The 27,933-nt window shown below is 43.8% G+C and overlaps 1 protein-coding gene and 1 long non-coding RNA gene across 7 annotated transcripts in view; both read right to left on the bottom strand.

Moving 5' to 3' along the window:
- LOC149123527 (uncharacterized) overlaps positions 1-15,260 on the bottom strand; it is a 98,038-nt gene extending 82,778 nt beyond the window's left edge. For all 5 annotated transcript variants that reach the window (XR_016216892.1, XR_016216888.1, XR_016216890.1 and 2 more), the window contains exons 1-2: positions 15,133-15,260; positions 14,684-14,767 (exon numbers count right to left, since the gene is read on the bottom strand). This is a non-coding gene — a long non-coding RNA (uncharacterized LOC149123527). The remainder of the gene's footprint in view (positions 1-14,683; positions 14,768-15,132) is intronic.
- Positions 15,261-19,587: 4,327 nt separating this feature from the next.
- KCNMB4 (potassium calcium-activated channel subfamily M regulatory beta subunit 4) overlaps positions 19,588-27,933 on the bottom strand; it is an 85,651-nt gene continuing 77,305 nt past the window's right edge. For both annotated transcript variants that reach the window (XM_089308690.1, XM_002711330.6), the window contains one exon: positions 19,588-20,299. In XM_089308690.1, the coding sequence (XP_089164816.1) occupies positions 20,264-20,299 (36 nt within the window). In that variant the 3' untranslated portion in view covers positions 19,588-20,263. The remainder of the gene's footprint in view (positions 20,300-27,933) is intronic.

The following is a 27,933-nucleotide window of genomic DNA, read 5'->3' as shown; positions in this document are numbered from 1 at the left end:
AGAGTATTTCAGGCATGGAAAGCCAAGACACTCTGGCAAAAAAAAAAAAAAAAAAAAAAACACACCTAAATGAAAGATCTCTGTGAGTGAGATCCCAGTGGAAAGAACAGGTCTTCAAAGAAGGAAGTACCTTTCTCTGAAGGGAGGAGAGAACCTCCACTTTGAATATGACCTTGTCTAAACAAGATAAGAGTCGGCGAACTCAAAAGGCTTCCATAGCCTTGGAAACTCATGACTGGTGCATAGGGAGATTACTGATGCCATAAACAGGAGTGTCAATTTGTAAAGTCAACAACAGGAGTCACTGTGCACTTACTCCTCATGTAGAATCTCTGTCCTTAATGTGCTGTACATTGAGACTTAATGCTATAATGAGTACTCAAACAGTATATTTCGCTTTGTGTTTCTATGGGGGTGCAAACTGTTGAAATCTTTACTTAATGTATGCTAAACTTATCTTCTGTTAAAAAAAAAAAAAAGAAGAAGAAATTAGCAATTCCCAACTTGACTCTCACTGGGATTAAACATGACAATAGGTCTGATCTGATTTCATCATCATTTAAAAAATCATCTATTATTTTTCACTTTATGTTTCTGTGTGGGAGCAAACTGTTGAAATCTTTACTTAATGTATGCTAAACTGATCTTCTGTATATAAAGAGAATCAAAAATGAAAAAAAATATGAATGAATATCTTCTATCCACTGGTTCATTCCCCAAATGGCTGCAATGGCTGGGGCTGCACCAGGCTGAAGCTAGGAGCCAGGAGCTTCATTCATACTCCCATGTGGCTGCAGGGGCATAAGTACTTGGGGCATCTTCTGCTTTTCCAGGCATATTAGCAGGGAGCCACATCGGAAGTAGAGCAGCCAATACATGAACCAATGCCCATATAAGATGCCAGTGTTGCAAGCAGCAGCTTTACCTGCTATACTATAGCACTGGTCCCAGCTCCTCTTTTTAAAAAAAAATTATTTTCATCTCCTTGAAGGCCAAGGAAGAGAGACAAATACACACAGAGAATGTAAGAGGGACAGAGTGCGAGGAAGTGAGAGCAAGCAAGAGAGGTATCTTCCATAGACAGTTCATTCCCTAAATCTTCACAATAGCCAGGGCTGGGCCAGGCTAAAGCCATGATTCCAGAACTCCATCTGTATCTCCTGTGAATGGCAGAGTCCCAAGGACTGCTGCCTCCCAGAATCCATTAGCAGGGAGACAGATCAGCAGTGAAGTAGCCAGGATATGAACCAGCACTCCAACATGGGGTATGGGCTTCCCAAGCAGTAGCTTAACCACCTGCAGCACAGTACTCATCTCCTTATAAGCTTATTGTACTTTATTTTTTAGATCTATTTATATATTTGAAATGAAGAGAGCAAGAGCAAGAAAGATTTTCCATTTGCTGGTTCACTCCCTAAACGGCCTCAACAGTTGGGTGTAGGCAAAGCCAGAGATGGGAACCCAGAACTCCATCAGGGTCTCAGGATCTCTATCACGTGTGTGGCAGTGACTCACGTACCTGAGCCATCCTTTGCTGCTTCCCAGGCACATTAGTGCAAAGCAGGATAGGAAGCCCAGAGAAGCTAGGACTTGAACCAGGCATTCTGATTTGAGACACAGGTGTTCCAATGGCAGCTTACCCTTTGTGCCACATAGGCCAACCCAAGCTCATTTTAAACCACAAAATGTCAGGTAGGTGTTTGGCGCAGCAGTGAAGATGCCACTTGGGACAGCTGTATCCCATACTGGAATGGTTCTAGTCCCAACCCTGTCTCCAATGCCAGTTTACTGGAATTGCCACACACATGGGATACCTGGATTGAGTTCCTGGCTCCTGGCTTCAGTTCCTGACCCAGCCCCTGCTTTTGCAGACATCTGGAGAGTGAACCAGAAGATCCAAGATCTGTGTCCCTCTTTGTCTCTCTGCCTTTCAAATAAAAAAATAAAAATTTTTTAAAAATCACAAAATGTTGTCTCATTTAGAATTCCAAGGAAGACTTTTCATGAGCGCAATCGCCCCTGTAATTAGGTGCATATACATTGTAATCATTATATAGTGCCCTTCTTTGTCTCTCTTAAGTTTTTGTGTTAAAGTTTATTTTGTCTGATATTAAGATGGATACACCAGCTTTTTTTTGGTTTCTGTTGGCATGGAATATCTTTTTCCAACCTTTCACTTTCAGTCTGCATGCATCTTTGTTGGAAAGATATGTTTCTTGTAAGCAGCAAATAGATGGGTTTTGTTCCTTAATCCATTCAGCCAATCTGTGTCTTTTAACTGGAGAGTTGAGGCCATTAACGTTCAATGTGACTGTTGATAAGTAGTAACTTTGCCCTGCCGTTTTCCCAAAGATATTTTCTAGTATATGCGTTGCACGTCCTGTGATATTTTACTGCGAGGTTTTCTTCCTTTACCTTCTTTCATATTGATGGCGGTGTTTCTGTATGTAACACATCTGTAAGCATCTTTTGCAGGACTGGACGAATGGTAACAAATTCTTTCAATTTCTGTTTGCTATGAAAGGTCTTTATTTCACCTTCATTCACAAATGAGAGCTTTGCAGGATATAATATTCTGGGCTGGCAGTTTTTCTCTTAGCACCTGGGCTATGTCTCACCATTCCCTCCTAGCCTGTAGGGTTTCTGATGAGAAGTCTGCTGTGAGTCTAATTGGAGATCCTCTGAGAAAACCTAAGCAGACCAATAACCAAGATGAAATTGAATCCGTAATAAAAGACCCTCCCAAAAAAGAAAAGCCCAGGACTGGATAGCTTCACTGCTGAATTCTACCAGGCATTTCAAAGAACTAACTAATGTTCCTCATGCTATTCAAAGCAATTAAAAGGGAAGAAATCCTCCCAAATTCCTTCTATGAAGCCAGCATCACCATAATTCCTAAACTTGAAAAAAAGATAGAAATCAACCAATTTCCCTGATGAACATAATTGCAAAAATCCTCAAAATACTAGTGAATTGAATCCAACAACACATGAGAAAGATCATTCATGCAGACCAAGTGTGATTTATCCCTTGTATGCAGGGATGCTTCAACATTTGCAAATCAATGTGATACATCACATTAACAAACTGAAGAATAAAAAACATGGGATTATCTCAATAGTTGCAGAGCAAGCATTTGATAAAATATAACATTCTTTCATAATGAAAACCTTAAGCAAACTGGGGATAGAAGGAACACTCCTCAACACAAAACAATTTATGACAAACCCTTAGCCAGTGTCCTACAGAATGGAAAAAAGTTGGAAGCATTCCCATTGAGATCCAGAACCAGACAAGCATGCCCACTCTCACCATTGCTCTTCAATATATTCCTGGAAGTTTTAGCTAGAGCCATTAGGCAAGAAAAAGAAATCAAAGTGATACAAATTGGGAAGGAGGAAGTCAAAGTATGCCTATTGGCAGATAACATGATTCTATATATAAGGGATCCAAAAGACTCCACTGGGACACTACTGGAACTCATAGAAGAGTTTGGTAAAGTGGCAGGATATAAAATCAACACACACAAAAATCAATAGTATACACAGACAATGCCACATCTGAGAAAGTTCAAGATCAATCCCATTCACAATAGCTACAAAAAAAAAATCAAATGTCTTGAATTAAATTTAACCAAATAGGTCAAAGATCTCTATAATGAAAATTGGAAAACATTAAATAAAGAAATAGAGGAAGATACAAAAAAAGGAAAAAATATTCCATTTTCATGGATTGGAAGAGTATCATCAAAATGTCCATGCTACTAAAAGCAGTTTACAGATGCAATGCAATACCAACCAAAATACCAACCACATTATTCTCAGATCTAGAAAAATAAAAAGGATGCTGAAATTCATATGGAAACACAAGAGACCCCGAATAGCTAAAGCAATCTCATGTAACAAAAACAAATCAGAGGCATCACAATACCAGAATAGGACATACTATAGGGCAGTTATAATTGGAGCAGCCTGGTACTGTTACAAAAACAGATGGATAGACCAGTGGAACAGAATAGAAACCCTAGAAATCAACCAACTTATCTTTGACAAAGGAGTAAAGTCAATCCCTGAAACAAGGACAGTGTCTTCAACAAATGGTGCTTGGAAACTATCTTCACATGCAGAAGTATGAAGCAAGACCCCTACCATATACCTTACACAAAAATCCACTCAAAGTGGTTTAAAGACCTAATTCTATGAGCTGATAACATCAAACTAATAGAGAACATTGGGGAAACCCTGAAAGACATTGGCATAGGCAAAGACTTCTTGGGAAAGACTCCTCAGAGGCATAATAACCACAACCAAAACTTACAAATGGGATTATATCAAGTTGCAAATCTTCTACACTGCAAAAGAAACACTCAGGGAAGTGAAGAGACAATTGACAGGATGGGAGAAATTATTTGCAAACTATGCAATTAATAAGGGATTAATAACTAGAATATATAAAGAGATCAAGAAACTCAACAACAATACGAACAACCCAGTTAAGAAAAGGACAGAGGACTTAAACAGGCATTTGTCAGAAGAAATCCAAGTGGCTAACAAACACGTGAAAAAATGCTCAGGATCACTAACCATCAGGGAAATGCACATCAAAACCATAATGAGGTTTCACCTCAACCCATTAAAATGGCTTTTATATAGGGGCTGGCTCCGTGGCGCAGGTTAATCCTCCACCTGCGGTGCCAACATCCCATATGGATGTTGCTAGTCCCGGCTGCTCCTCTTCCAATCCAGCTCTCTGCTGTGGCCTGGGAAAGCAGTAGAAGATGGCCCAAGTGCTTGGGCACCTGCACCCACGTGGAAGACCAGGAAGAAGCATCTGGCTCCTGGCTCCGGATCGGTGCAGCCGCAGCCATTTGGGGGGTGAACCAATGGAAGGAAGACCTTTCTCTCTGTATCTCACTCTGTCTTAAACACTACCTGTTAAATAAATATAATAAAGTGTTTTAAAAAAAAGAATGGTTTTCATGTAGAAATAAACAAATGCTGGCAAGGATGTGGGGCAAAAGGTACCTTAATCCACTGTTGCCGAGAATGTAAACTGGTACATAAGGAAGATAGTACGGAGATATATCAGAAATCTGAATATAGACCTACCATATGACCCAGCCATCCCACTCCTAGGCATTTAACCAAGGGAAATGAAATCAGCATATGAAAGAGTGATCTACACCCAAGTTTATTGCAGTTCAATTCACAATAGCTAAAATATGGAATCAACCCAAACATTGATCAACTAAAGACTGATAGAGATTAAGGGATATGTAAACTATGGAACACTACACCACAATAAGAAAAAAATCCTGTCCTTCGCAACAAAATTGATGAAACTGAAAAATATCATACTTAGTAAAGTAAGCCAGTCTCAAAAGGACTGATACCATATGTTCCTCCCTGATTTATGACGACTAATAGAGCACCTAAAAGGTAAATTATAGTGAAATTGACACTTTGATATGTGATGAATTTGAGCAGCTCTTGCTCTGACTCTTGAGGAACAGGTGGTTTATATATATAATTTGTTGAGCTCCTTACTTGGTATAGCATTATTCATGTGTATGAAGTTAATTGAAGGGGCCAGTGCTATGGCATAGCAGGTAGGGCCACCACCTGCAGTTCCGGCATCCCATATGCATGATGTTTTAAGACCCAGCTGCTCCACTTCCAATCCAGCTCTCTGCTATGGCCTGGGAATGCAGTGGGAGATGACCCAAGTGCTTGAGCTCCTGGACCTGCATGGAAGAACTGGAAGAAGCTCCTGGCTTTGGATTGGCCCAACTCTGGCCATTTGGAGAATGAACCAGAGGATGGAAGACCTCTCTCTGCCTCTGACTCTTTGTAACTCTACTTTTCAGAGAGATAAATCTTAATTTTTAAAAAATAGTTAATTGAAAATAGATTGGTAAAAAATAAGAATGATAATAGGAGGAAAATGGGTGGGAGGGTGAGTATGGTAGGAAGAATCATCATGTTCCTAAAGTTGTAATTATGAGATGTTTGCAATTTGTATTCCTTAAATAAAAGATTTCAGGGGAACAAAAAGAATATACCACTTTAACATCAGAATTATTTTGAGCTGGAGGGAGACAGAGAAAAGCAGGACAAAGTCAATAATTACCCACCCCTGGAGCCTAACACCTCTTCCTTTCATCTTATCAGCCAAAATATTCTTTGTTACAACGGTTCTCTAAGCCCCTGGCCTACCAGCTTCTTTCAATGTTTATTTTCTTCTCTGAAGGCCTCTGGGTGCATATGCTCCTGTTCCATCTGTCTTTTGACAGTGTAATTTGCAGGATCCCAGGAACAGAAGAGAGAAAGGCAGAGGAAAGTTTTCTCTACGTTATCTAAATCATAAAGGGTGTGGTACTTCAAGGAGCTCTTCAATTTGAGGTTTAGTTAGGCATGAGGATACCAGGAAATTAGTTCCCAAATTAGTCGGGACCTGGGCTCGAATAGGCAAGTCCCTAGGGAATTAAAGGAGATGCTCTTCAGAGGAGCGTTTGATCTAGCAGATCCAGATGCACAACAGATCCCGACCAATCCAGTTAGCAGGTGGCCTCCTGGATGATGAAGGAGTGACCTTCATTAGAAGCCAAGGGTGAAAGTTTTGGTCTGGAAGGATAATTAGAGCTGCCCACCAGGCAAGAAGTTTGCTGACCTCAAGGGAGAAATTATTTAACAGTGCTAGGGTGAACGGTTGACATGGTAACACTCATTATCAACAATAAAACAAACACTTTCAAGGCTGCCGTTTAATATTTAAAGAAAAAATTCCCTGTGAACTTAATGGTAAAATGGCTAATTGGGTACCTGGTCCTCCTTGAAGCATCTTTATTATTCACTCACTTCTTTTATTTTCCTCTAACTAGCACAACTTTCTCTCCTGTATCTTTTCTGCTCATAACAGACTTTTAAAACTGGTTTTTAAAACATTCATTTCATTTGAAAGGAGGGAGGGGACAAGGGGGTAGAGAAAGTTCTCCCATCCATGGGTTCACTCCCCGAATACCCCAAATAGCCAGGCTTGGGCCAGGCCAAAAGCAGGAGCCGGGAATCCAATTTAGGTCTCTCGTGAGTGGCAAGGACCCAGGTACTTGAGTGGGCCACCGCCTGCTGTACAGGCTTCTTTATCAAGAGCATCCCTTGCATGGAAGTCTCGTAGCTTCATCTGTAAAGATGAGCCTACTTTAAGTGCTTTTGGGACCTTTCAAAAATCTCAGGGAGGTGTTAAAGATCTGGCAATGAAGTTATTTCTAATTTGTCTTTACTATTCAGAATTCCCATTCTCTTGTTTCTGGTTTAAGTCAGTTCACAAAACTGAGACCAGAGCCAGGGTCACGTATGTACTCCTGAAAACAGTGTGAAGTTATTGACAAGTTCATCCCTGAAGTCTTTTGGAACCTTCTTCATGCCAATCAGCAATGAGACAACTGGCCCTCGCTCTGACGCCTGTGAAAGGAATGATTGTGTATTTCAGCTGGAATCCTGCTCCTTGTTTTTATTCTCCTCTAATTCTCATTATAGAATTTCCTTCTAAGTGGCTTAGTTTCACCAAGGGTAATTTAGCATTATAGCTGTGCTATTTCTTGATTCAGAAATTTTGTGAGATAATAAATGCTTGTTGTTTCAAATTGCTAAATTTTAGGGTAATTTGATAGTGAACACAGTGATCTTTCTGCTGTTAGAGTAGCATAGGATATTTAAAAATAAAATATTAGCTTACTTTCATTATAACTTTGTGGCTGAGTTTTCAATAAATGTATTTCTTATCCACCTACATTTTTCTGAGTTAACTATGCTCCATGTACTAAGTGCTTCATTCTGACCAGCTCTGGTCAAGAACTTAGATTGATGTTGGATTTAGAACTTCGATGCACACTGCAAGCATTTAGTAGGAGTTAGTTGGGGGTCGTCATTTATTATCATTGTCATAATGCATAAGAAGGTCAGTAATTTCATTTCTTGTCTCACAAGATGAGGCAGTAAGAGATTCAGCAGATTTATAGCCATGTAACTCAATGAATTTTTATAATACATGCTAACTTCTTAAGACAACAGAGGTATGTAGAAATTTTTCTGACATCACTGAGGAAGGGATTCATTCTTGGGTGCCAGATACAGGAAGGAGGGCAGGCCTTGAAGGTAGCTCAAATAATGTAGGAAACAGACACAAAGGACATGAGGAGTCATCCAACATCTATGGCACTGTAGCAGTGGTGAGAAAACCACTGTTCTACCTCCCTGGATTTTTACCATCTAGTGAGAGAAAAAAAAAAAATACAAGAGCAGTAGGTTCTAGAAAGGAAGGATGCAGAGTGAAGAGGGAAAAAATGAGAGAAATCAGTCAGGGTAAACTGAGTCACCTGGTTAGAGTCAATATTTAAGCTCAGATCTGACAGGGAAGACCAACCAGATAGATTTGTATGATTAGAAGAGAGGTCCAGGCATGAAACAGGACCCCAGACTGAGAAGAGCGGAGTACTTCTAGACTGAAGCATTTGACACAAACTCTGAGACATTAGGTCAAAGTATACAGTTGGATAAATTTCAGTAATTTTTCAAGTGAAATTTAAGGCAGATAAATGATTTTCTATCCATGTTGCCTGATCACATCTTGTCCCACTATTTATTCTGTCATTGCTTTGTCTCCATCAGTCAGCTTGAGACTGAGACCTAAGAATGAACCAGAGCTATTGGAATCTACAGTAGGCCCTGCCTTATCTAGGGGGATACATTCCAAGACCCCCAGTGGATACCTGAAACTGGATAGGTTCAAACCCACCACATACTGTTTTTTCCTATATATACACATGATAAAGTTTAGAATTTATTAACTAGCCATGGCAAAGATGCAAACAATAACTAATAACAGAATAAAGCAAATTTAACAATGGACTGTTAGAGTTTGTATTTGTACTGCAACAATCGATCTGACAACCTGACAGCACTAATGTGTGAGTAGCATGAAGTGGACACACCGGAGGGAGCAGAATGGTACGTGACTTCACCACACGACACAGAATGCCATACAATTGAAAACATAGGAATTGCTTATCTCTGGAGCTTCCCATTTAACATGTTTGGGCCACACCTGGCTGTGGGTAACTCAAACTAGGTAAAGACAAACCACGGATAGGGAAGAAACTATAGTGAATTCAGTCTAGACAAGTGAAGGCAAGAGAGTAGATCTGGGAATCACAATAGGCTGGACTCGAAGTTCAATACTTCTACAGCAGGCTAATATTTAAGTTGGTAAGTCTGTATAGCCCGTGAATGATGTGACAAATATCCAAACGGTCCTTGGCAGAAAACTGGCTCCCCACCCCTGAGTGAGAAATTGAAACAAGGCCATCGTGAATTTATGGAGGGATTGATGGGACTTGAACTTTGAGACAAACAATTTTATGTTTGTGAAAGCCAGGGAAGCTTGCCAACAGAATCCCAGCATTCACCCTAGTGGAGATTTGGGGAGAATCAGTGAGACAGTATCAAAAGAAAGGTATATGCTGTTGTCAAGAAGTGTGCCTGGTTAAATGTCAGTTCTCGCCCACAAGTGGGTGCCCAGTCTTTCAGTCTCTGCCAATGATGCTGCACACGCTGCTGCACATCATGAACCTGAGAATTGTTTTCCCTTTGCCTGAGTCTAGCAGGTGTCTGGAAGTCACAGAACACTTGCAGCAGTCGCCTCTGGGTGTCTGTCCCTTTGAGCACATGGCCGTTACTGCACTTGCATCTATTTTAAGCGTGGGATGGCTGGGTGGAAGCAGCCACTGTTGGAGGTAGTACATACCTTATTATAAAAAGCAGCATGAAAATTCACAAGTATGAGAGTGGGGGGATAGTGCTTCCTTGCTGTCTTATATCCTGACTCCTCCAGCTGAATCTGCTATAGGAAAAACATATGCATCTACTCTTCAGTGAAAAAAATCAGGCTTCATCAACCACAGGAAGATGGGAGAGGAACCAGCATAGATCATGGGCAAGTGAGAAAGGAGTCTGATTAGGATGTTGTTGATAGGTTGTTGCTGACATCCTTCCTGCAGACACGGGACTGTTTTATGATTGTGGGCTAAAAAATACAAACATTAACTGACACATTGTGTGGTGCATTGTGCTATCAGAGGGGAGATTATTCCCCAGTTAATGTTACATGTATTTCTTCTCTAGAGACATTCTCCGAATGGTCTCAACCAATCCCAATTTACCTGTGATTTATGGAACGTGTATGACATTCACTAGCCTCATTAGTTCTTTAGGAAGCAGAGAATAAAGACTTCCATTCAAGTTACTCTTGGTTAAAGACTTGCCAACGAGACACAGAATGTTTTATGATGGCTCTTCAAAAAGTTAATGGAAATTACATACTATGAAAAACTATGTAAAGATCTCAAAAAAATTGCAATGAATTAAGCTCATCTTTTAATCACATCTTCCATGAATTTTTGAAGTTCTTTCATATATCACAAACTTTTTGTAAATAGAGATTTTGCCTCTTTTTAGAAGATGACTTAATCATGCAAAAAGTACCCAGGTCATTTTCGGTGTTATACACAGAGACTGGACAAAGATCATTTTCTTTGGATTTCATTGGAGGAAAAAAAAAGAATCTCAATAATTGCTTTGCATCAAAGAGAAGACACATCTTTTAATAATGCTGGGAATTGCTAAATAGGATGAAGTGGAAACTTTCAAAGCAGCAGTGTATTAATACAGAATTAAATGGAGGGTTCAGGAGAAGCTGTACTTTTAAAAATTGATAATGATTGCAAAGGTGGTTTCTTTTGTGTTGGAATTTTAGAAATAAAAACTACCCAGGGTTAGAACTTCAAAAAAGGAAGATTTCAAGATTGGTCTAGTCTTAGACTGGTAACAACCATGTAATAAGTAACTGAGAAATAAAAACAGGCTTTTAGGAAAAGTTTTAGGACATTTTTTCCTTTTTACTGAATTAATGTTATACCACACTATCATTATCAATTATTTCTTTATGGATCAGGCACTGTGTTAAGTATATTCCCTGCAGTGTCTCATTTAGTTTTCCTGCAAGGACATGGTCTCAACATTAGCCTCATTTTAGAGTTGACATAACCATGGAAATGAGCTAACGTGCTCCAAATCATACAGCTAGCAAGAGACTGTTTGGCTTCAAATCCCCTTTTCTATGACACTTTCCTTTAAATAATTCCACGTAAGAAGCCAAATTCATCTTAATAAGCTATCATATTCCTATACTCTTGACAAACTACATGTGCCCTTCAGAATATTTTTTAAAGATTTATTTGAAAGAGTTACAGAGACAGAGGAGAGGCAGAGGGGCAGAGAGGCAAAGTCTTCCATCTGCTAGTTGACTCCCCAATTGGCCACATTGGCCAGAGATGCGCCAATCTGAAGCCAGGAGCCAAGAGCTTCCTCCAGGTCTCCCATGCAAGTGCAGGGGCCCAAGAACCTGGGCCATCTACTGCTTTCCCAGGCGATAGCAGAGAGCTGGATTGGAAGTGGAGCAGCCGGGACTCAAACCGGCACTCATATGGGATGCCAGCACTGCAAGGCTGCAGCTTTACCCACTATGCCACAGTGCCGGCCCTCTGAATGTTTTCTTATTTTCTGTAATTTTTAAATTTCCTACATCTACATGTTTTACAGCTAGAGTGCATTCAGAGACGTGGAAATTTTTTTTAAGAAAGGCTACAGATTCTTCTGTATATATTCTGGAAGTATTATGAATTCTACTGGCTATCTCACCCCACTCCTTACTCTACCCTGTCTATGGGAGCCCTCTTCCATCACCTTCCTGAAATATCATCCTGTTGGACAAAGAACAAAATTTTTTTTTCCTTTTACTATTTTCTAAGACAATTCTGGTTAATCTAAATCCATCATGTGGGGAGCAACCCGGACTAGACAGTTACTGGAATTAAGACTTATTCTATGCATCTGCTCTCCCACAATATGGCGCTGGGAGAGGAGGAAACAGCTTCTACTCAGCTGCCTCCAGTTCAACCAATAAACAGCAGGACCTGCTCCTGATTGGAGGAGAGCAGCGTACTCGGCGTGTGGGTAGCAGAGTTGGGATTGGCGGAAGAGGACTATAAAGGAGGAGAGAGACAACATGCACCAGGGAACATCTATCTGAAGGAACACCTGTGCAGCCCCCGAGAGAGCCGGCCGGCGGTGTGCCGCTCCCCCGCGGAAGTGGGGAAAGTAGCAGGGGGAACCGCCCTTCCATGGAGGTGGAAGGGACGGTAGCCAACCCGGGAAGAACCAGCAGCAAACCCGGGGAGGGCCGAGCAGACAAAAGAACAGCGCAGGGTCCTGTGTCGTTCCTCCACGAAGAGGGGGAGAGACACATCATAAAATTAATTGAATTAAGCAGGCTTAATTAAGATTTTAATTTGGGGAAATCAAAGAATGGAAAGAATAGTCTAAATTTTGGGAAGCAATCATCTTCAGACAAATCTCTTCCAACACTCAACCTGATTTATTTATATCAATATGTACAGTGTACACAGAGAAACATAGTAAGGAAACGATAATTTTAAAAAATGAACAAGGAGGCTGGCACCATGGCTCACTAGGCTAATCCTCCGCCTGCGGTGCTGGTACCCCAGGTTCTAGTCCCGGTTGGGGCGCCAGATTCTGTCCTAGTTGCTCCTCTTCCAGTCCAGCTCTCTGCTGTGGCCCGGGAAGGCAATGGAGGATGGCCCAAGTGCTTGGGCCCTGTACCCGCATGGGAGACCAGGAGGAAGCACCTGGCTCCTGGCTTCGGATCAGCCATTCGGGGGGTGAACTAACAGAAGGAAGACCTTTCTGTCTCTCTGTCAAAAAAAAAATGAACAAGGAGGAAAATTCTTCTTACTTGTTGGAAGAGCAGAGAGACAGAGAAAGCTTTTCCATATAGTGTTTCACTTCCCAATGCTAACGGGCCAGGAGCCCTGGATTCAGTTCAGGTATCCCCTATGAGTGGTAAGGACACAATCACTTGAGACATCATCACCTATTTCCTTCCAGGGTGCCAATTAGTGGGAAGCTGCAATTGAAAGCAGAACCCAGACCTCCGATAAGGAATGCAGCCATCCCGAGCCATGACTTAACTGCTACACCAGATGCCCACTCCACCCTCTCCGCCATTTTAATGGTAGAACCCATGTCCCAAGTTTTAGAAGCCATAATGCTCTTTAAGAGGCTCCTTACAGGTAATTTTTTTTCTTTAAGGGAAAGGGTTTATTTCGGGTGGGGGAAGCCCCACCAGGCCGGGAAGAGAGGACGAGGAGGAGAGTGTAGGAGTGCACACAGCTAATTTCTAATCAAGAAAATATCCAGACTCAATGCATATAAGCTGTTTCGATTCCTGAATGTATACACTTGCCCTTTACTCCCTCTTTCCCCCTGTCTCATGGGCTGACCACCAAGGGTGCACTCTAGGAAAACAATGTTTTCTGGAATGTAAGTCCCTGGAAACCTTCATGGATCATGTCTGGCTGACTACATGAAAGGAAGTCAATTATCTTATTTGACTATTACCTTGTGGGGTCTATATCCTAACAGTTTTCAATTTGGTGCCAGAATGTTACAGGATACATTGTATTTCCCCAAAATTCATAAGTTAAACCCCAATGTGATTAAATTAAAGGATGATTAGGGTTAAATGAGGTAATAGGGTGGGGCCCTTATCCTAGAGAACCCATGTCCTTACAATAAGACGAGGCACAAAGAATGGGCTGCGTAAGGCTGCATTAAGGTGGCCATCTGCAAGCCCAAGAGAGGCCTCAGGAGTAAACAAACATGCCAATCCCAACCCCAATCCTCAACTTGTAGCTTCTAGAACCATGAGGAAATAAGTTACTGGTGCTCAAGCCACCCAGCCTGTGGTATTTCATCATGGAGCTCTAGCCAACTAACACTTCAAAACGGGAAAGCAGTGCCCTAACAAAAATCTAAAATGCAGGCTTTGGGTGTTGTTGCTGGGCAGCAGGCAGTGAGGAAACAGAACCTGCGGGATGGAAGACGACAGCCCCTTGTGATGTTGTGACTCACCATCAGGTAATGCTGCCTCGAGCAGCAGCTTGGAAGGTGGACAACTGCGGGGAAAGTGGTTAGAGAACAGCAGAGTGGTGCCGTAGACCGGCTACTCCATGAAGCAGCTGGGAAGCTACTTGTGTCTGGGTAACTCAGGAAGTAAAGAGAATCATTTAGCTCACCTGTCTGGAGGTTCGGGTGCACGGGACCACCATCTGCTAAGTTCTAATGGGGGCTTTATGGCAGGTGGTATCACAGGGGCAGCAGCATGAGGGAGTGGCAGGCGCAGAGGAGGGATTTATGGGAGGTGCAAGGCTCCCTTAGAACTACCCAGTCTCTGGGGGAACTAACCTGGTCCCTTGAAAACTGCATGATTCCCTTCAAAAAGTGGTGTCCTCTGACCTAGTGACCTTCCTCCCTATGCCCCAATTCTTAGATTCCACCACCTTAACACCACCCCCAGTGGGGACCAAGTCTCAGGGTGCAAACCTCTAGGAGACAAACCACATCCAAACCACGCAGGTAGTGAGAAAATTAAATGAGGCCAAAAAAACAAACAAACAAACAAAAAAAAAAAAAAACAAAGAAAAACCAGCTGGCGAGTAGGTAACACAGCTTTGTTTTCAGAAGCTCTTTGCTATACCCTGAAGTCCTACCTGATGAGATTATTACTCGGAGGCCTTCAAGATTCTCCCAGCAAGTATTCCTGGACAGCAGGGGTCAGGTCAGCAGAAAAGGTCCTATGAAGAGAGTTGCATTCTTATTGAAACCCCATTGCTCCACAGGCTTCAAGGGAGCATCCATTAAACCCAGGTAGAGGTAGGCCAAGCACAGTGATCAGTAGTTAAGATACTGCAGCTTAAGAACTACACTCAGAGCAGCACTTTGGCTGTGGGAACTTTCACATGAACTGACTTGAAAACCAACGGACCAGAAACCTACTATGCTTTTGGTGAGATTATGTCAGTGCTGTGACCATCCTGAAGATGCCAAAGCTCACCACCTCCACTACCCAACATTCGTAGTAAGACACTGTGACATTGGTTTAGATGTTGAGATTGATAACACACCATACCAACAGAGGACAAAAATTCTATCCACTTACTGAGACTCTCCGGCACAGCAGGATCCAGAGTGAGCTGAGAAATCGCTTGACTGCTTTGGCTTTTGCTGCTCTTGGGTGAGGCTGGGGGGGAAATGTTCCTGCATGCAGGCCACAGTCTATGTGACTTGAGCTTCCTACTGGGGAAGCTTTTATCAGCTTGCTGGGTTCCACCTGAAGCAGAACACAGCCTGGGGAGGGTGGGGGGCCGAGGGGTGGGATAATGAAGCTTGAACGCTGTCTGCAATCAAACACCAAAATGCGAGGGGAGCCTTTATTACACTCCATGTGACAAGATGAGGTGTTCTAAGAATTTAAAACTTCAAGACAGTAAAAGTAAAGTAAAGGTGTGTGGGTTGTGTTGATTGAACATTTAGGAAACATTTGGTACATCAGATGCCGGACACCTGCCGCCAGCGCTGACTCAGGCGGGAATAGGTGTTGATTGCTGATTGGCTAGCTGCTTCCCGCTTGCTCACGTCGCCCACCCATGAACTGCTGATAACTGAATGTGGTTTTGCCTTTAAAACCCCCCTCCCCGGCTACTGCAACTCACTGCTGTCTTCTCCCGACTTGCTCTGTGAGAAAGGCAGTCTCCAGCTGGTTAATATAGACTCCTAATTTGACCTCACAGTCTCGCTGTGTTTTAATCGGTGCGCCCCCTAGCATCCATGGGCTGTAACCCTGACTGAGAGTAGACTATGGTTGTTTAACCTCTAAGGCAATCTAGGTCTGTAAACTATACACCAGTGGGCAGGGGGTTGCAGAAACTGTAAAATCACTCAAAAGGGTCAAATGTGGCTGTGGAGGCTAAGGAGCAAGGGTCTCCCAAGACCAAACCAGAGGCCACAGAGGGCAATGCATGAGGGAGTTTCTCCCAGAAAGTGGACACCCAGCTTCACCAAGAACCTCACTCCTGCCAGGGCAAGGTATCTCTGCAGTGTCTACTCATCAGATTTTCATCATGGCATGAACCTGTGCTGCCCAAGAGTCTTTTATTTTAGTTTTCATTCTCTCCCTTCTCCTTGTAGTAACAGATCCTTCCCCTGAGTTGCGCCTGGGCACATCTCCAGATCCCTGGCTGGAGATACCAAGTCCCAGCCTTCCTTGAAGCAGGGTCTAGCTGTGCAGTGTTACTCCTGAGTGGCCTGTAGATGGAAGTAATGGCTGAAACTTCCTTAAAAGGAATCATCTTGCTCCCAACTTCCTCTCCTTTCACAGGCTGGAAAGTTGGGGCATCTCTGAGCACCTGATAAACAACTCCTTGGAAACAGGAGAAAAAGAAGGTAGACAAATCCAGAAACAGAGCTTCCCTGCTGCCTAGAATGTTGCAAATGCTTCTGCAGCACAATGTGCAGAAGGAACAGCTTCCATCGTACACTGGCTCTCTGTTACAGAACCTGGACCATTTTCTAGACTTAGAAAAGGAGAACGAACATATTGAGAACTTAAGCCTTTTTTAGACCTTTATGGCCTTAAAATGTCCTCTCTTTGTTCCTTTTGGGTTTCACTTTTAACAAGAAGTATAAATAAGGAACTTCAAATGGAACTACATTGTAAACAAGTAAGACCCTAAAACTATATGACCTCATGAATTCAGTGTGCTGCTTCTCTTTTCCAACAATCAGTCCAACCCACATAGCTGTGTATGCTCTGTGGGCCTGAGTGGGAGCAGTTAGTTAACATAAATGTGCAAGTATCAAGTTGATATATGAAAACTCAGATTACTATAGGGATATCAACTTTGCTTTACTCTAACATATAAGAAAGGGCCTCAAAAAGTTCATGGAAAAATGGCATTAGATGTCTATTTTGGGGGCCGGTGCCATGGCTCACTTGGTTAATCCTCCACCTGCGGCGCCAGCATCCCATATGGGCACTGAGTTCTAGTCCCGGTTGCTCCTCTTCCAGTCCAGCTCTCTGCTGTGGCCTGGGAAAGCAGTGGAGGATGGCCCAAGTGCTTGGGCCCTGCACCCACATGGGAGACCAGAAAGAAGTACCTGGCTCCTGATTTCGGATCAGAGCAGCTCCAGCCATAGCGCCCATTTGGGGAGTGCTCCAACAGAAGGAAGACCTTTCTCTCTGTCTCTCTCTCTGTCTATAACTCTACCTGTCAAATAAATTTTTTAAAAAAAGATATCTATTTTGGTGCAAAAAAGTTTGAAATCCATGCATACAAGGGACCTTCAAAAATTCATGGAAAATGCATACTATGAAAAAAATGCATGATTTCAAAATCTTTTGCACCAAAATAAACATCTTTTCTTCCATTTTCCATGAACTTCTTTATGTACCATTGCACATACTTCCATGTTCCATCTACTCTCTTTAATCAGCTAATCATACATAATTGGATAGATTGCATCCCACACAATGTGATGCAAAGACGATGATCTTGTCTGATTCTGTTTCTACTGTCTGCTTTAGGAGAGTTCACTGTGTTGCTAAGACAACAAGGATGCTGCCACAGAAAACTGGGACTGAAGTCAAGGCACGGTAGCTGCCTCAAAGGATGTCAGAAATAGTGTGTTCAAGGCCTGTTCCACACCAAAACCTCTAACACTTGAAGTAGGAAAAAAAAATGATCATCCCTAACACCTCCATACCCCTCCACAGGAGCCTGCCCTCTCAGTCACATTCTAAAATTAAGAAGGCTGCGGCAGGCACCTGGTGCAGCAGATAAGACGCTGCTTGGGCTGCCTGCTTCCCATACTGAAGTGGCTGGGTTGGAGTCCTGGCTCCACTCCCAATCCCAGCTTCTTGCTACTGCACAGCCTGGGAGGCAGCAGTGAAGGATGAATTAATTGGGGTCCCTATCACTCTCATGGGAGGCCCAGATTGGGTTCCTGCCTCCTGTCCCTCTCCCAGGCATGGATGGTACAGGCCTTTACAGAGTGAACCAGAGAGTGGAGATTCCTGTCTGTCTGTTTCTCTCTGCCTTTCAAATAAATTAAATAAACTAAGAAGGCATTAGTATATGAATAAAAAAGGCAGGGAACTCTCATACCACTAATATGTACTGCTTTTAGAATCCTAAGGAAATAACTGAGGGGAACTTGTCCTTCAACTCCAATTTGCCATTTTTCTAATAGAAGCATGTCTGAAGACTATCAGAAGAAAGCAAGAAGCAATGATGTGTTACTTGTTTCTGCTACTGAAAATGCACTCTTACTTAAATAAACGTTTGATTCTACATGCTAAATAAGTAAGTTTGGTATTCACGGGGCCCCGACCGGTATTTGCGTTGTGTTTATGAACAGGTGCACAGAAGTGTGATCTCCTTGATAGACTTGTGACAGAGACACAAAAGGCTCACCGGCAGCACTGATGTCAGCCAGGCCGCCTCTCCAGGCTGGTCCAGGCAGGTGGAGCCACTGCTGCGGTCTTCCTGTTTTAATACCCCTAACATCAAGGCCAGGACACCAAAAAGAAAAACAAAATGCTTGAACTGATTTTGAGGTTTTTTTCCTGACCTAAAATTAAGAGAGATGGAAACAGCACTGAACTAGGAGTGTCCTTCACAACATGTATTTTGTGCTCTGGCTCGGGGATAAGCATCCACCAACAATCACAGGAACAGGTGAAGAAAGGGGCCTAGGGCTCAGAGCTGCGGCCAGCCCTTTTGTGTGCATGCTTTAAATATTTATTTATTTATTTATTTGAAAGGCAGTTACAGAAAGAAAGAGAGAGGAGATTCATCTTCCATTGCTGGGTCAGTCCCCAACAGCCACAATGGCCAGGGCTGGGCTAAGCCAAAGCCAGGAGCCTGAAATTTCATCCAGGTCTCCCACGTGGGTGGCAGGAGCCCAAGTACTCTGGCCATCTTCTCATGCCTTTCCAGGTGCATTAGCAGGGAGCTGGATTGGAAGTGGAGCAACTAGGACATAAACAGGTGCTCGTGTCAGATACCAGCATCAGAGGTGGCAGCTTAATCCACTACGCCACAACTCTGGCCCCAAGGGGCAGGCCTTCTTAAGAACCACCTCCCTCTTTTAAATTTTATGTGATTTTATTTATTTGAAAGGCAGAGAGAGAGATCGATTGATCCCGTCCACTGGTTCACTTCCCAAATGTCTACCAACAACCAGGGCTACCCCAGGCTGAAGCCAGGGGCCTGGAATACGAGTCAGGTGACCCCTGTGAGTAGCAGGGCCCCAAGTACTGGAGCCATCACCTGCTGCCTGCCAGGGTGTGCATTGTTATCAAGAAGCTGGAATCAGGAGTAGAGCCAGGACTCAACACCACACACTCTGATATGGGATGAGGGAGTCTCAAACAGGGTGTGGACTGTTGTGCCAAATGCCCGCCCCCATTCTCAGCTCTTAAGACGTGATCTAAGGAAAAGCTCTGGATTGGCAAAGGCAGGTGCTGGTAGATGCATTTCCCCAGCCTTTGAGGGTCCCGTGCTTATGAGACACAGAACTTCCTGGAGACCAAGTTACCAACACAGTATTCCTGTTTTCAAGCAGGAAGCAAAAGACTCTTTTTAATAATGGAACCTGAGGGTCATACAGTGAGGTCAAGAGTTCTGCGGGAATTCTCATTGTCAAGTAAAAGTTTAATCTAGCAGAATCAAATATAAACCACAAGGTTTTTTTTTTTTAATCCTGGGTTCTAAGCATAAAAAAGGAAATAGAAAAGAACACAGACCACTCTATTTTAATATTTTAAGTAGCATAAATCATAATAGTTTGTATACTACACTATACAAAGAATATACTGTTACTTTCCAAAGAAATGAACTTCTTATTGGGTTTTCTGAAACAGTTACTCCATACAGCTCAGAACTTGACCCTTCAGCCATGGCGAGACACACAGAATACAAGCGATGAGGTTCCAAGGCTTCCACTGTGCCTGCTTCTGCTGCCACGGAGGGAGGAGCCTCTCGGAGACCTGTCGCGGCCCCCTCCGTCGCCTGCACCAGGAAACACGGGCTCTTCAGGTGGGCGTGTGCCAGCAAGTGCAGCTTCTGTGCTTTGTTCCCCGCGGGCCTGCTCCCCGTTACGAGAACTTGCGCTTCTTCATGGCTTCTGCCTTGACGGCCAGGCTCTTGGCACAGATGGTCAAGACCACAATGAGAACACCCACCACAAATGTCACCAGGGGCCAGAGGAAGCAGTGCAGGAGGACGATCTCATCGTGCGTGCGGTGCAGGAGCACGTCGTCTGGTCTGCAAGACAGTGGGAGGAGAGAGCGGTCACACGCTTTGATACAGCACTGAAAACTTACAACCTGCAGCCAGATTCGCTTTCCAGCCCCAAAAGGGAGACTCTTCATCGAAATCACAGATCTCACTCTGACTATAAATACTACATTTGGTGCTTTTCGCTCTTGAATCAAGTAATTGGTGCAAATGTGCAGATTATGTACAATATAATTTGCATGCTGCAAAATGTCAAAATTCTAACAACCTCATGCTGTTATATTCTCCTCCATTCAAGGTAGCTTATCATTTTCTACTTTCTCATCTTGCAGCATTCACTGGTCAAAGGACTTGAATCAGCCTATCAGTTATTGATGGGTAGACATTTGCCAACAAACCCAAACTAGACCTCAGCGCTTACATGAGGCCCAAATGATCTGAACTCAAAAAGAAAAGTCAGCTCAAGCCACTATTTGAATTGGTCAGAAAGACAGATGGTGTAGCCTTCAGGCCAACTCAGTTTTTTTTATTAACAAGCAGACAATAGCTGGATTGAAAGCATGTTTTCATGTTTCTTCTTAAGCCACTGATCCTTTTCATGACAAATCTGGCAAAGTTTCAGCAATAAATTTTGATCTTGATCAATGTCAAATATTGACATAGAACCAGTATCTATTTTTCAATTCTGCATGGCCTCACGGACAGGAAGTGAAGAGGGAAGAGGTATGCCCCATAGGCCAAGGTCTCTCATCTTTGATGATTAGCAAGAGATCATGGCGCTTAGCTTTCCCATAAGAGGTTTCTATTTTGCAAGAAATTTCCATGATATCTGCAGGAAGGTTTGGTCTGCTACATGAGGGTAGCCATACTTCTTCCAGAAAAAGAAGAAAATAATGCAGAATAATCAGTCCAGTTGCCTGCAAGAACATCAAAGACTCCAGAGTCCACGGGACCTGCATTTAACAGAGAAATGCATTCCTGAGGAGTGTCCATTAGTCATAGCTCTCAGAATTCAGAGTCTCTTTTCCCAGAAGACTGAAGAAAGATGCCGAGTATTTCTGTTGTGCCTCCAGTGGCACTATCATGTGGCATTAACAGCAAGAGTTTTGCAGACTGGCTTTGAAATTACCTAATCTTTGCATTTTTTAAATTCTGCACACAAAGTGAGATGTCTATTGATACTTTATTTGACAGTATTTCAATTAAAATTTATATAGAGTGCAGAGTCATGGTAACAATTAGATAAAAATCACCCCAGCTTGCAGAAATTACCCCATTTTCTGAACACCTGTCTTCAAGACTTGGGCTACCATTAATTTATGTGTATATATGAATGCATATATCCATGTAAAGATTCATAGGTGTGGGGAGCAACTCGGACTAGACTAAGTTACTGGAATTAAGACTTATTCTATGCATCTGCTCTCCCACAATATGGCGCTGAGAAGGGAGTAACAGCTTCTACACAGCTGCCTCCAGTTCAACCAATAAACTGTAGGACCTGCTCCTGATTGGAGGAGAGCAGCGTACTCGGCGTGTGGGTAGCAGAGTTGGGATTGGTGGAAGAGAACTATAAAGGAGGAGAGAGACAACATGCACCAGGAACATCTATCTGAAGGAACACCTGTGCAGCCCCCGAGAGAGCCGGCCGGCGGTGTGCCGCTCCCCTGCGGAAGTGGGGAATGTGGCCAGGGGGAACCGCCCTTCCACGGAGGTGGAAGGGACGGTAGCCAACCCAGGAAGAACCAGCAGCAAACCCAGGAAGGGCCAAGCAGACAAAAGAACAGCGCAGGGTCCTGTGTCATTCCTCCACGAAGACGGGGAGCGACATAATGGTGCCGTGACTCGGATATGAAGCCTAGGCAGGGTTTAGTGTTGCTCCTCCACGAAGAGGGGGAGTGACATAATGGTGCCGTGACTCGGATAGGAAACTTAGGAGAGAAGAAGCGGGAAGAAGTGGGAAAATACCGGAGAGAGAGATTAGCAAAGAGCCTAGGGGAAAGCCGGACGGAAAAGGTGCCGGAAGAAGCTATTGAAAGCCTAGGCATAGACTCGGATATGGACTGTGGGAAAGAAGTTAGGATTGAAAGCGAAAGTGAAAGCTTTCATAGACTCGGATGCGGACTATGGCAGGGAAGCTAGGAGATTGAAACCGAAAGTGAAACCTAGAAGAAACTTAGACTTGGATATGGACTGTGGGGAGAGGCCAGGAGAAATGAGAGGGGAATATTGTTGTTGGAAGAAAAGTTAGGGAAACATACCGGGTAGAGAAAAATATGTTAGAGAGGATGAAGCCGCGAGTGCAGGCTGAAGCGGAGATGTAAGCTATCTTGGGATTCTTCAAGTCAGCCCGGGGAGCAAAAAGCAAAAATCTGGAACCAGAGGCAGAGACGTGGGCCGCCAGGTTGGAATCTGTCAGATTAGCCCGGGGAGCAAAGGACGGGAAGCCAAGCCGAAGGGCGCAGACGTGAGCTGGGTTGAATTCGCCAGGTTAGCCCGGGGAACTTGGACTGAATACCAGTGGCGGAAACGTGAGCTGTGCTGTGTGACTCGTGGAAGCCGCCGCACGCAGAGAGAGCGCGCGGGGCACAAGTAGATAGGGAACCCGGGGCTAGCGCGAGGCCGTGGTGCGGACGCGAAGGGGCGCGGAGACCGCGGAGTGCGCGCGCGAAGCCGGGAAGCCACGCAGATGAGAGAAGCGCGGGCTGAAGCGGCTCAGAGCCGGGAAGCCGCCGAGAAGCAGCCTCGGGGCGGGCGCCGGGAAGCTGCAGGGATAAGAGAAACAGAAGTCTAGAAGTAAAATGAGAGAAATAGGAATGCTGGTAGATAGAAGTAAAATAGGAGAAATAGGAATGCCCGGAGATAGAGAAATAGAGAAAGGCCTCCCCACAACACAGCAATGAGAGAGCTTGGATTTGGTCTGCCTGATTAGTAAGACGATAAGCACCTGCGGGCGGCTAGCAGCTTATGCGCCGCAGGTCACCGAAGACAGGCACGTTATCAACACCAATAAGTCTCCCCACAAGACGGCAATGAGAGGGCTTGGATTCGGTTTGCCTGATTGGTAGGGCTTGTAAGCACCTGCAGGCAGTTCTAGCAGAGTAGAGCATGCGCTGCAGGGCACCGAACACAGGCACACATCAGCGCCTAAAAACTTCCTCACAACATGGCGAAGAGAGGACCCGGATTCGGTTTGCCTGATTGGTAGGGCTTGTAAGCACCTGTGGGCAACTCCAGCAAGCAGAGCAGAGTGTGCGCTGCGGGGCACCGAAGACAGGCGGGTATCAACGCCAAAAATAAAAAGAAAGGGGGATCTGTGGGGAGCAACTTGGACTAGACTAAGTTACTGGAATTAAGACTTATTCTATGCATCTGCTCTCCCACAATATGGCGCTGAGAAGGGAGTAACAGCTTCTACACAGCTGCCTCCAGTTCAACCAATAAACTGTAGGACCTGCTCCTGATTGGAGGAGAGCAGTGTACTCGGCATGTGGGTAGCAGAGTTGGGATTGGTGGAAGAGGACTATAAAGGAGGAGAGAGACAACATGCACCAGGAACATCTATCTGAAGGAACACCTGTGCAGCCCCCGAGAGAGCCGGCCGGCGGTGTGCCGCTCCCCCGCAGAAGTAGGGAAAGTGGCTAGGGGGAACCGCCCTTCCACGGAGGTGGAAGGGACAGTAGCCAACCCGGGAAGAACCAGCAGCAAACCCGGGAAGGGCCGAGCAGACAAAAGAACAGCGCAGGGTCCTGTGTCATTCCTCCACGAAGACAGGGAGCGACACATAGGGCCGTAGTTTTGTCTTTTCCTGTTTCTATACATTTAAGTGTTGCTAAAAGGCTGCTTGTGACTGGTGAAGGGGAGCCTGCCCCTACTGCAGCTTTATTCTCCACACGAATTTGCAAGCCTGTCATGCCCTGAAGTCTTAAAAATGGCAGAGGCCAAGGTCCAAAAACAGGGTACAAGAGTTACAGCCACATGTTAGTCTTTGAAATCCCTCTTCCACTCTGCTGTGAGTCTGCCCCCAGCCACAGGCGCTCTCACAGTGGCCAGAGGCCTCTCCCTAAGTGCATAGGGAAGGCAAGTGCTGTTTCTTTACTTCTGAGAAGATCTGTTCTACTCCTCCAGAACCTAGTGGTGCAAGGATGAGTTCCCCACTCTTCATCAAAAGGGGTGAATAACGCACAGATATTGTTAGTACCACTGAACTGTGCATTTCACAATAGTTAAAAAGGGGGCCTGCACTGTAGCATAGTGGGTAAAGCCACTGCCTGCAGTGCTGGCATCCCATATGGGCACCAGTTTGTGTCCCAGCTGCTCCTCTTCCCATCCAGCTCTCTACTATGGCCTGGGAAAGCAGTAGAAGATGGCCCAAGTCCTGGGGTCCCTGCACCTGCGTGGGAGACCTGGAAGAAAGTCCTGGCTCCTGGCTTCAGATAGGCTCAAATCCAGCTGTTGTAGCCATCTGGGGAGTGAACCAGCAGATGGAAGATATCTCTCTCTGCCTATGCCTCTCTGTAACTCTGCCTTTTAAATAAATAAATAAATCTTTTTTTAAAACAATTAGTTAAAATGTTGAAGAAAAAGTGGAGGAGAAATGGGTGGAATTTATATCACTATATATATTTTTTTATTTTGACAGGCAGAGTTAGACAGTGAGAGAGAGAGAAAGGTCTTCCTTCCATTGGCTCACCCCACAAATGGCTGCTAAGGCCGGCTTGCTGGGCTGATCCGAAGCTAGGAGCCAGGTGCTTCCTCCAGGTCTCCCATACGGGTGCAGGGCCCAAGCTCTTGGGCCATCCTCCACTGCCCTCCCGGGCCACAGCAGAGAGCTGGACTGGAAGAGGAGCAAATGGGACTAGAACCCGGCACCCATATGGGATGCCGGCGCACAGGCAGAGGATTAACCAAGTGAGCCACAGCGCCAGCCCTCCTTTTTTTTTAAAATTTTGACATTTATATCACTATTTATATAAATGCGCATGTCATTTTCATAAGGGATATAATTTTATAGTAAAATACTTCAAGTGTGGATCCTCATTGGTATTCCTTCTCCAGTCACTATTACCGATGTTGAATAATTTACCACAATATTACACAACTGAGCCAGAAACTAGCCCAGAGGAGGGTGGATAGAAGCACCGTGCATATTTTCTGAAACACAGTTTGAAGAACATGAACAGAAAAAGGCGGCTAGTAAAATGGAGAGGAAGAGAGGAAATAATCACACGAAAAGCTCGACCTACATATTTGCTTAGAAACTTGTTGGCATTCCACCCCCTACAAAAACCTTTTGGCAAAATGTTCTTTTAATATTTAAAGTGACAAAACACCATTCACTTTGAGCTAGCCATGTTGAATTTGTAATCACTTCAAAAAATGTAGACATTTCTTTGCAAGCAATTTATGTCCATTTCATTTCATATCACTCTTAACAAGTCCCAAAGTCACCTTAAATAGGAAAAAATTTTGTTCTGCATAATGCTTAGCTACCTTATGATTTACTAAGATTACTTCTAAATTAGTCCTTGTGAACTAAGTCTGCTCATTCAAATTGGGATTGCAGGGCCTTCATGGACGGCATCTCCCTACCTCAGTGTCCGTCAGTTTTACCAGGCAGGTGGCTTTTAGCTCATTTAACCGCAGATTACTTGCAAAGGTGTTTAAAAGGCTTAGAGATTCAGGTGTCCATAATAATATGGTGGCGACTGGGGCTGGCACTGTTGTCTAATGGGCTAAGCTGCTGCCTGTGCCATAGGCATCCCATATGGGCGCTGGTATGAGTCTTGGCAGTTGTGGGCCGATCTGAAGCCTGGAGCTTCTTCCAGATCTCCCATGTGGGTGCAGGGGCTCAAGCACCTGGGCCATCTTTTGCTGCTTTCCCAGGTCATTGGCAGGGAGTGGGACTGGAAGTAGAGCAACCAGGACTCCAATACTCATACGGGATGCCGGCACCACAGGCGGAGGCTTAACCTACTAAGTGTTAAGTTAACCTACTACAGTGCTGGTCCCTTAACAGCATTTACTAAGTACTTAACTTCCAGCCTAGTCTGTAGTAGGACACTTAATCTCATTTGGTCCTTAAATAACCCTATACTCAAAAAATGTTTAACCTTCACTTGACAACTGAAGAAACTCACACAAAGCAAGTTTGTTCAAGATTACATGATTAAAATAGTACCACTAGGATGTGAAGCCATACCTGTATGGTTATAATACCTGTATTATTTACCCTTATGCCAGCTTTTCGCAAATTAGATCCAACTATGGTGTTTGTTCCAAGGCAGTTTCCTGGGTTGCAAGGTCTAGAAATCTGTCTTTCTGAGAAACTCTGGGGTGATTCTATATTTACTTGAGTTTAAGAAGCATTCCATAGTTCTAATAGTTTAAAGAAGACACAGAATGACACACAAAGTGACTTAACTGCTTGTTTGTAAAACCACCCAAATTAATACTTCTGTCCAGGTCATTGTCATGGCCTCCACAACCCTATGCAAACTGTGCACCGCATGAAGGTACCGTGGGATGAGCCAGGACGATAGTGGGGGTGGGAGGTAGACGGGAACGGGGTCGGGGTGGAAGAACAAGGAGCAGAAACACAGACCAGGGCTCTGGATTTGGTCAGAGTCCTTTGTTCTAATTTGCAGAAAGGTACCCTCTGGGCTAGCAGCAACACCAGTCAAAAAAGAGAAAAAGACAAATCGTCGGTGTATATCATCCTAAATATAGAAAATATATTTCCTTTGCCTTTGTCTCACCAAAGGGAATTCTGCCATGCCACAGTGCTTTTTCTGCTATGTAATAGAGGACAAAATGGTGACCTCTTTTTTATTTTTTTTCTAATGGGACGGGAAATTTCTTAACCTTAACTGGTTTATGTAAAAATCTGAATTGCATTACAATCGACTAGGACAGTAACTGCACCAACCAACTCAGGATGATCTACTTCAAAGAGCTTTCTCCACGAGATCCTACAGGAAATGGAAATCCTTCTAGATTTATTATCACAAGTGCTTCTCACTCATCCGAGCAGAGAATTTTCATTTTCATATAAGCTGCTAGAAAGTTAAATTTTGGCCATCGCAGCAGACGCTTTAACATTCCGGTGCCAACTACACCCCTAATGCCTTGCCCTTTTTTTTCTCACACTTTTCTAACTTATTTTATCTTACTAAATCTCCCCAATCTTTTGGAGGGCTCATTAAACCCTTCTTAAAATAAGCATGGGAGTACTGAAGTATCTACATTTACATATCAAGTATACAATCAGCCACGGGAACTTCTTTAGTTGTGGAGATTTACTCATATTTCTATGACAAGTAATGTACTACATCATTATAAGAATTTGCACTTATGTATTTTGATGAAATCTTACTTTAAAGTCTAAAAATGCTTCATCATTATCACAATCAAAATAATCCTGCAGGCATAATTTCAGTCCATATGCCAGGCCTCTGGGATAGTAGCAGAATCAGTGATACCAAAATGTGATGATTTCATCCTCCAAATCTCTTGAATAAATGCTCAAAATCTTGTATCATGGATAACACAACATACTTAAAAAAAGTATCTGAAATAGGTAACCATAAAAACAAGTGAATTGAGTACAATAATATCCTTGACTAACAGGAAAACGCAAATGCAATGTAATTAGGATGGAA

This window comes from Oryctolagus cuniculus, chromosome 11 (genome assembly GCF_051225735.1).
Source record: "Oryctolagus cuniculus isolate XC-2025 breed Fujian yellow rabbit chromosome 11, ASM5122573v1, whole genome shotgun sequence".
Lineage (NCBI taxonomy): Eukaryota > Metazoa > Chordata > Mammalia > Lagomorpha > Leporidae > Oryctolagus > Oryctolagus cuniculus.
This window is presented reverse-complemented; position numbering and strand designations above follow the sequence as displayed.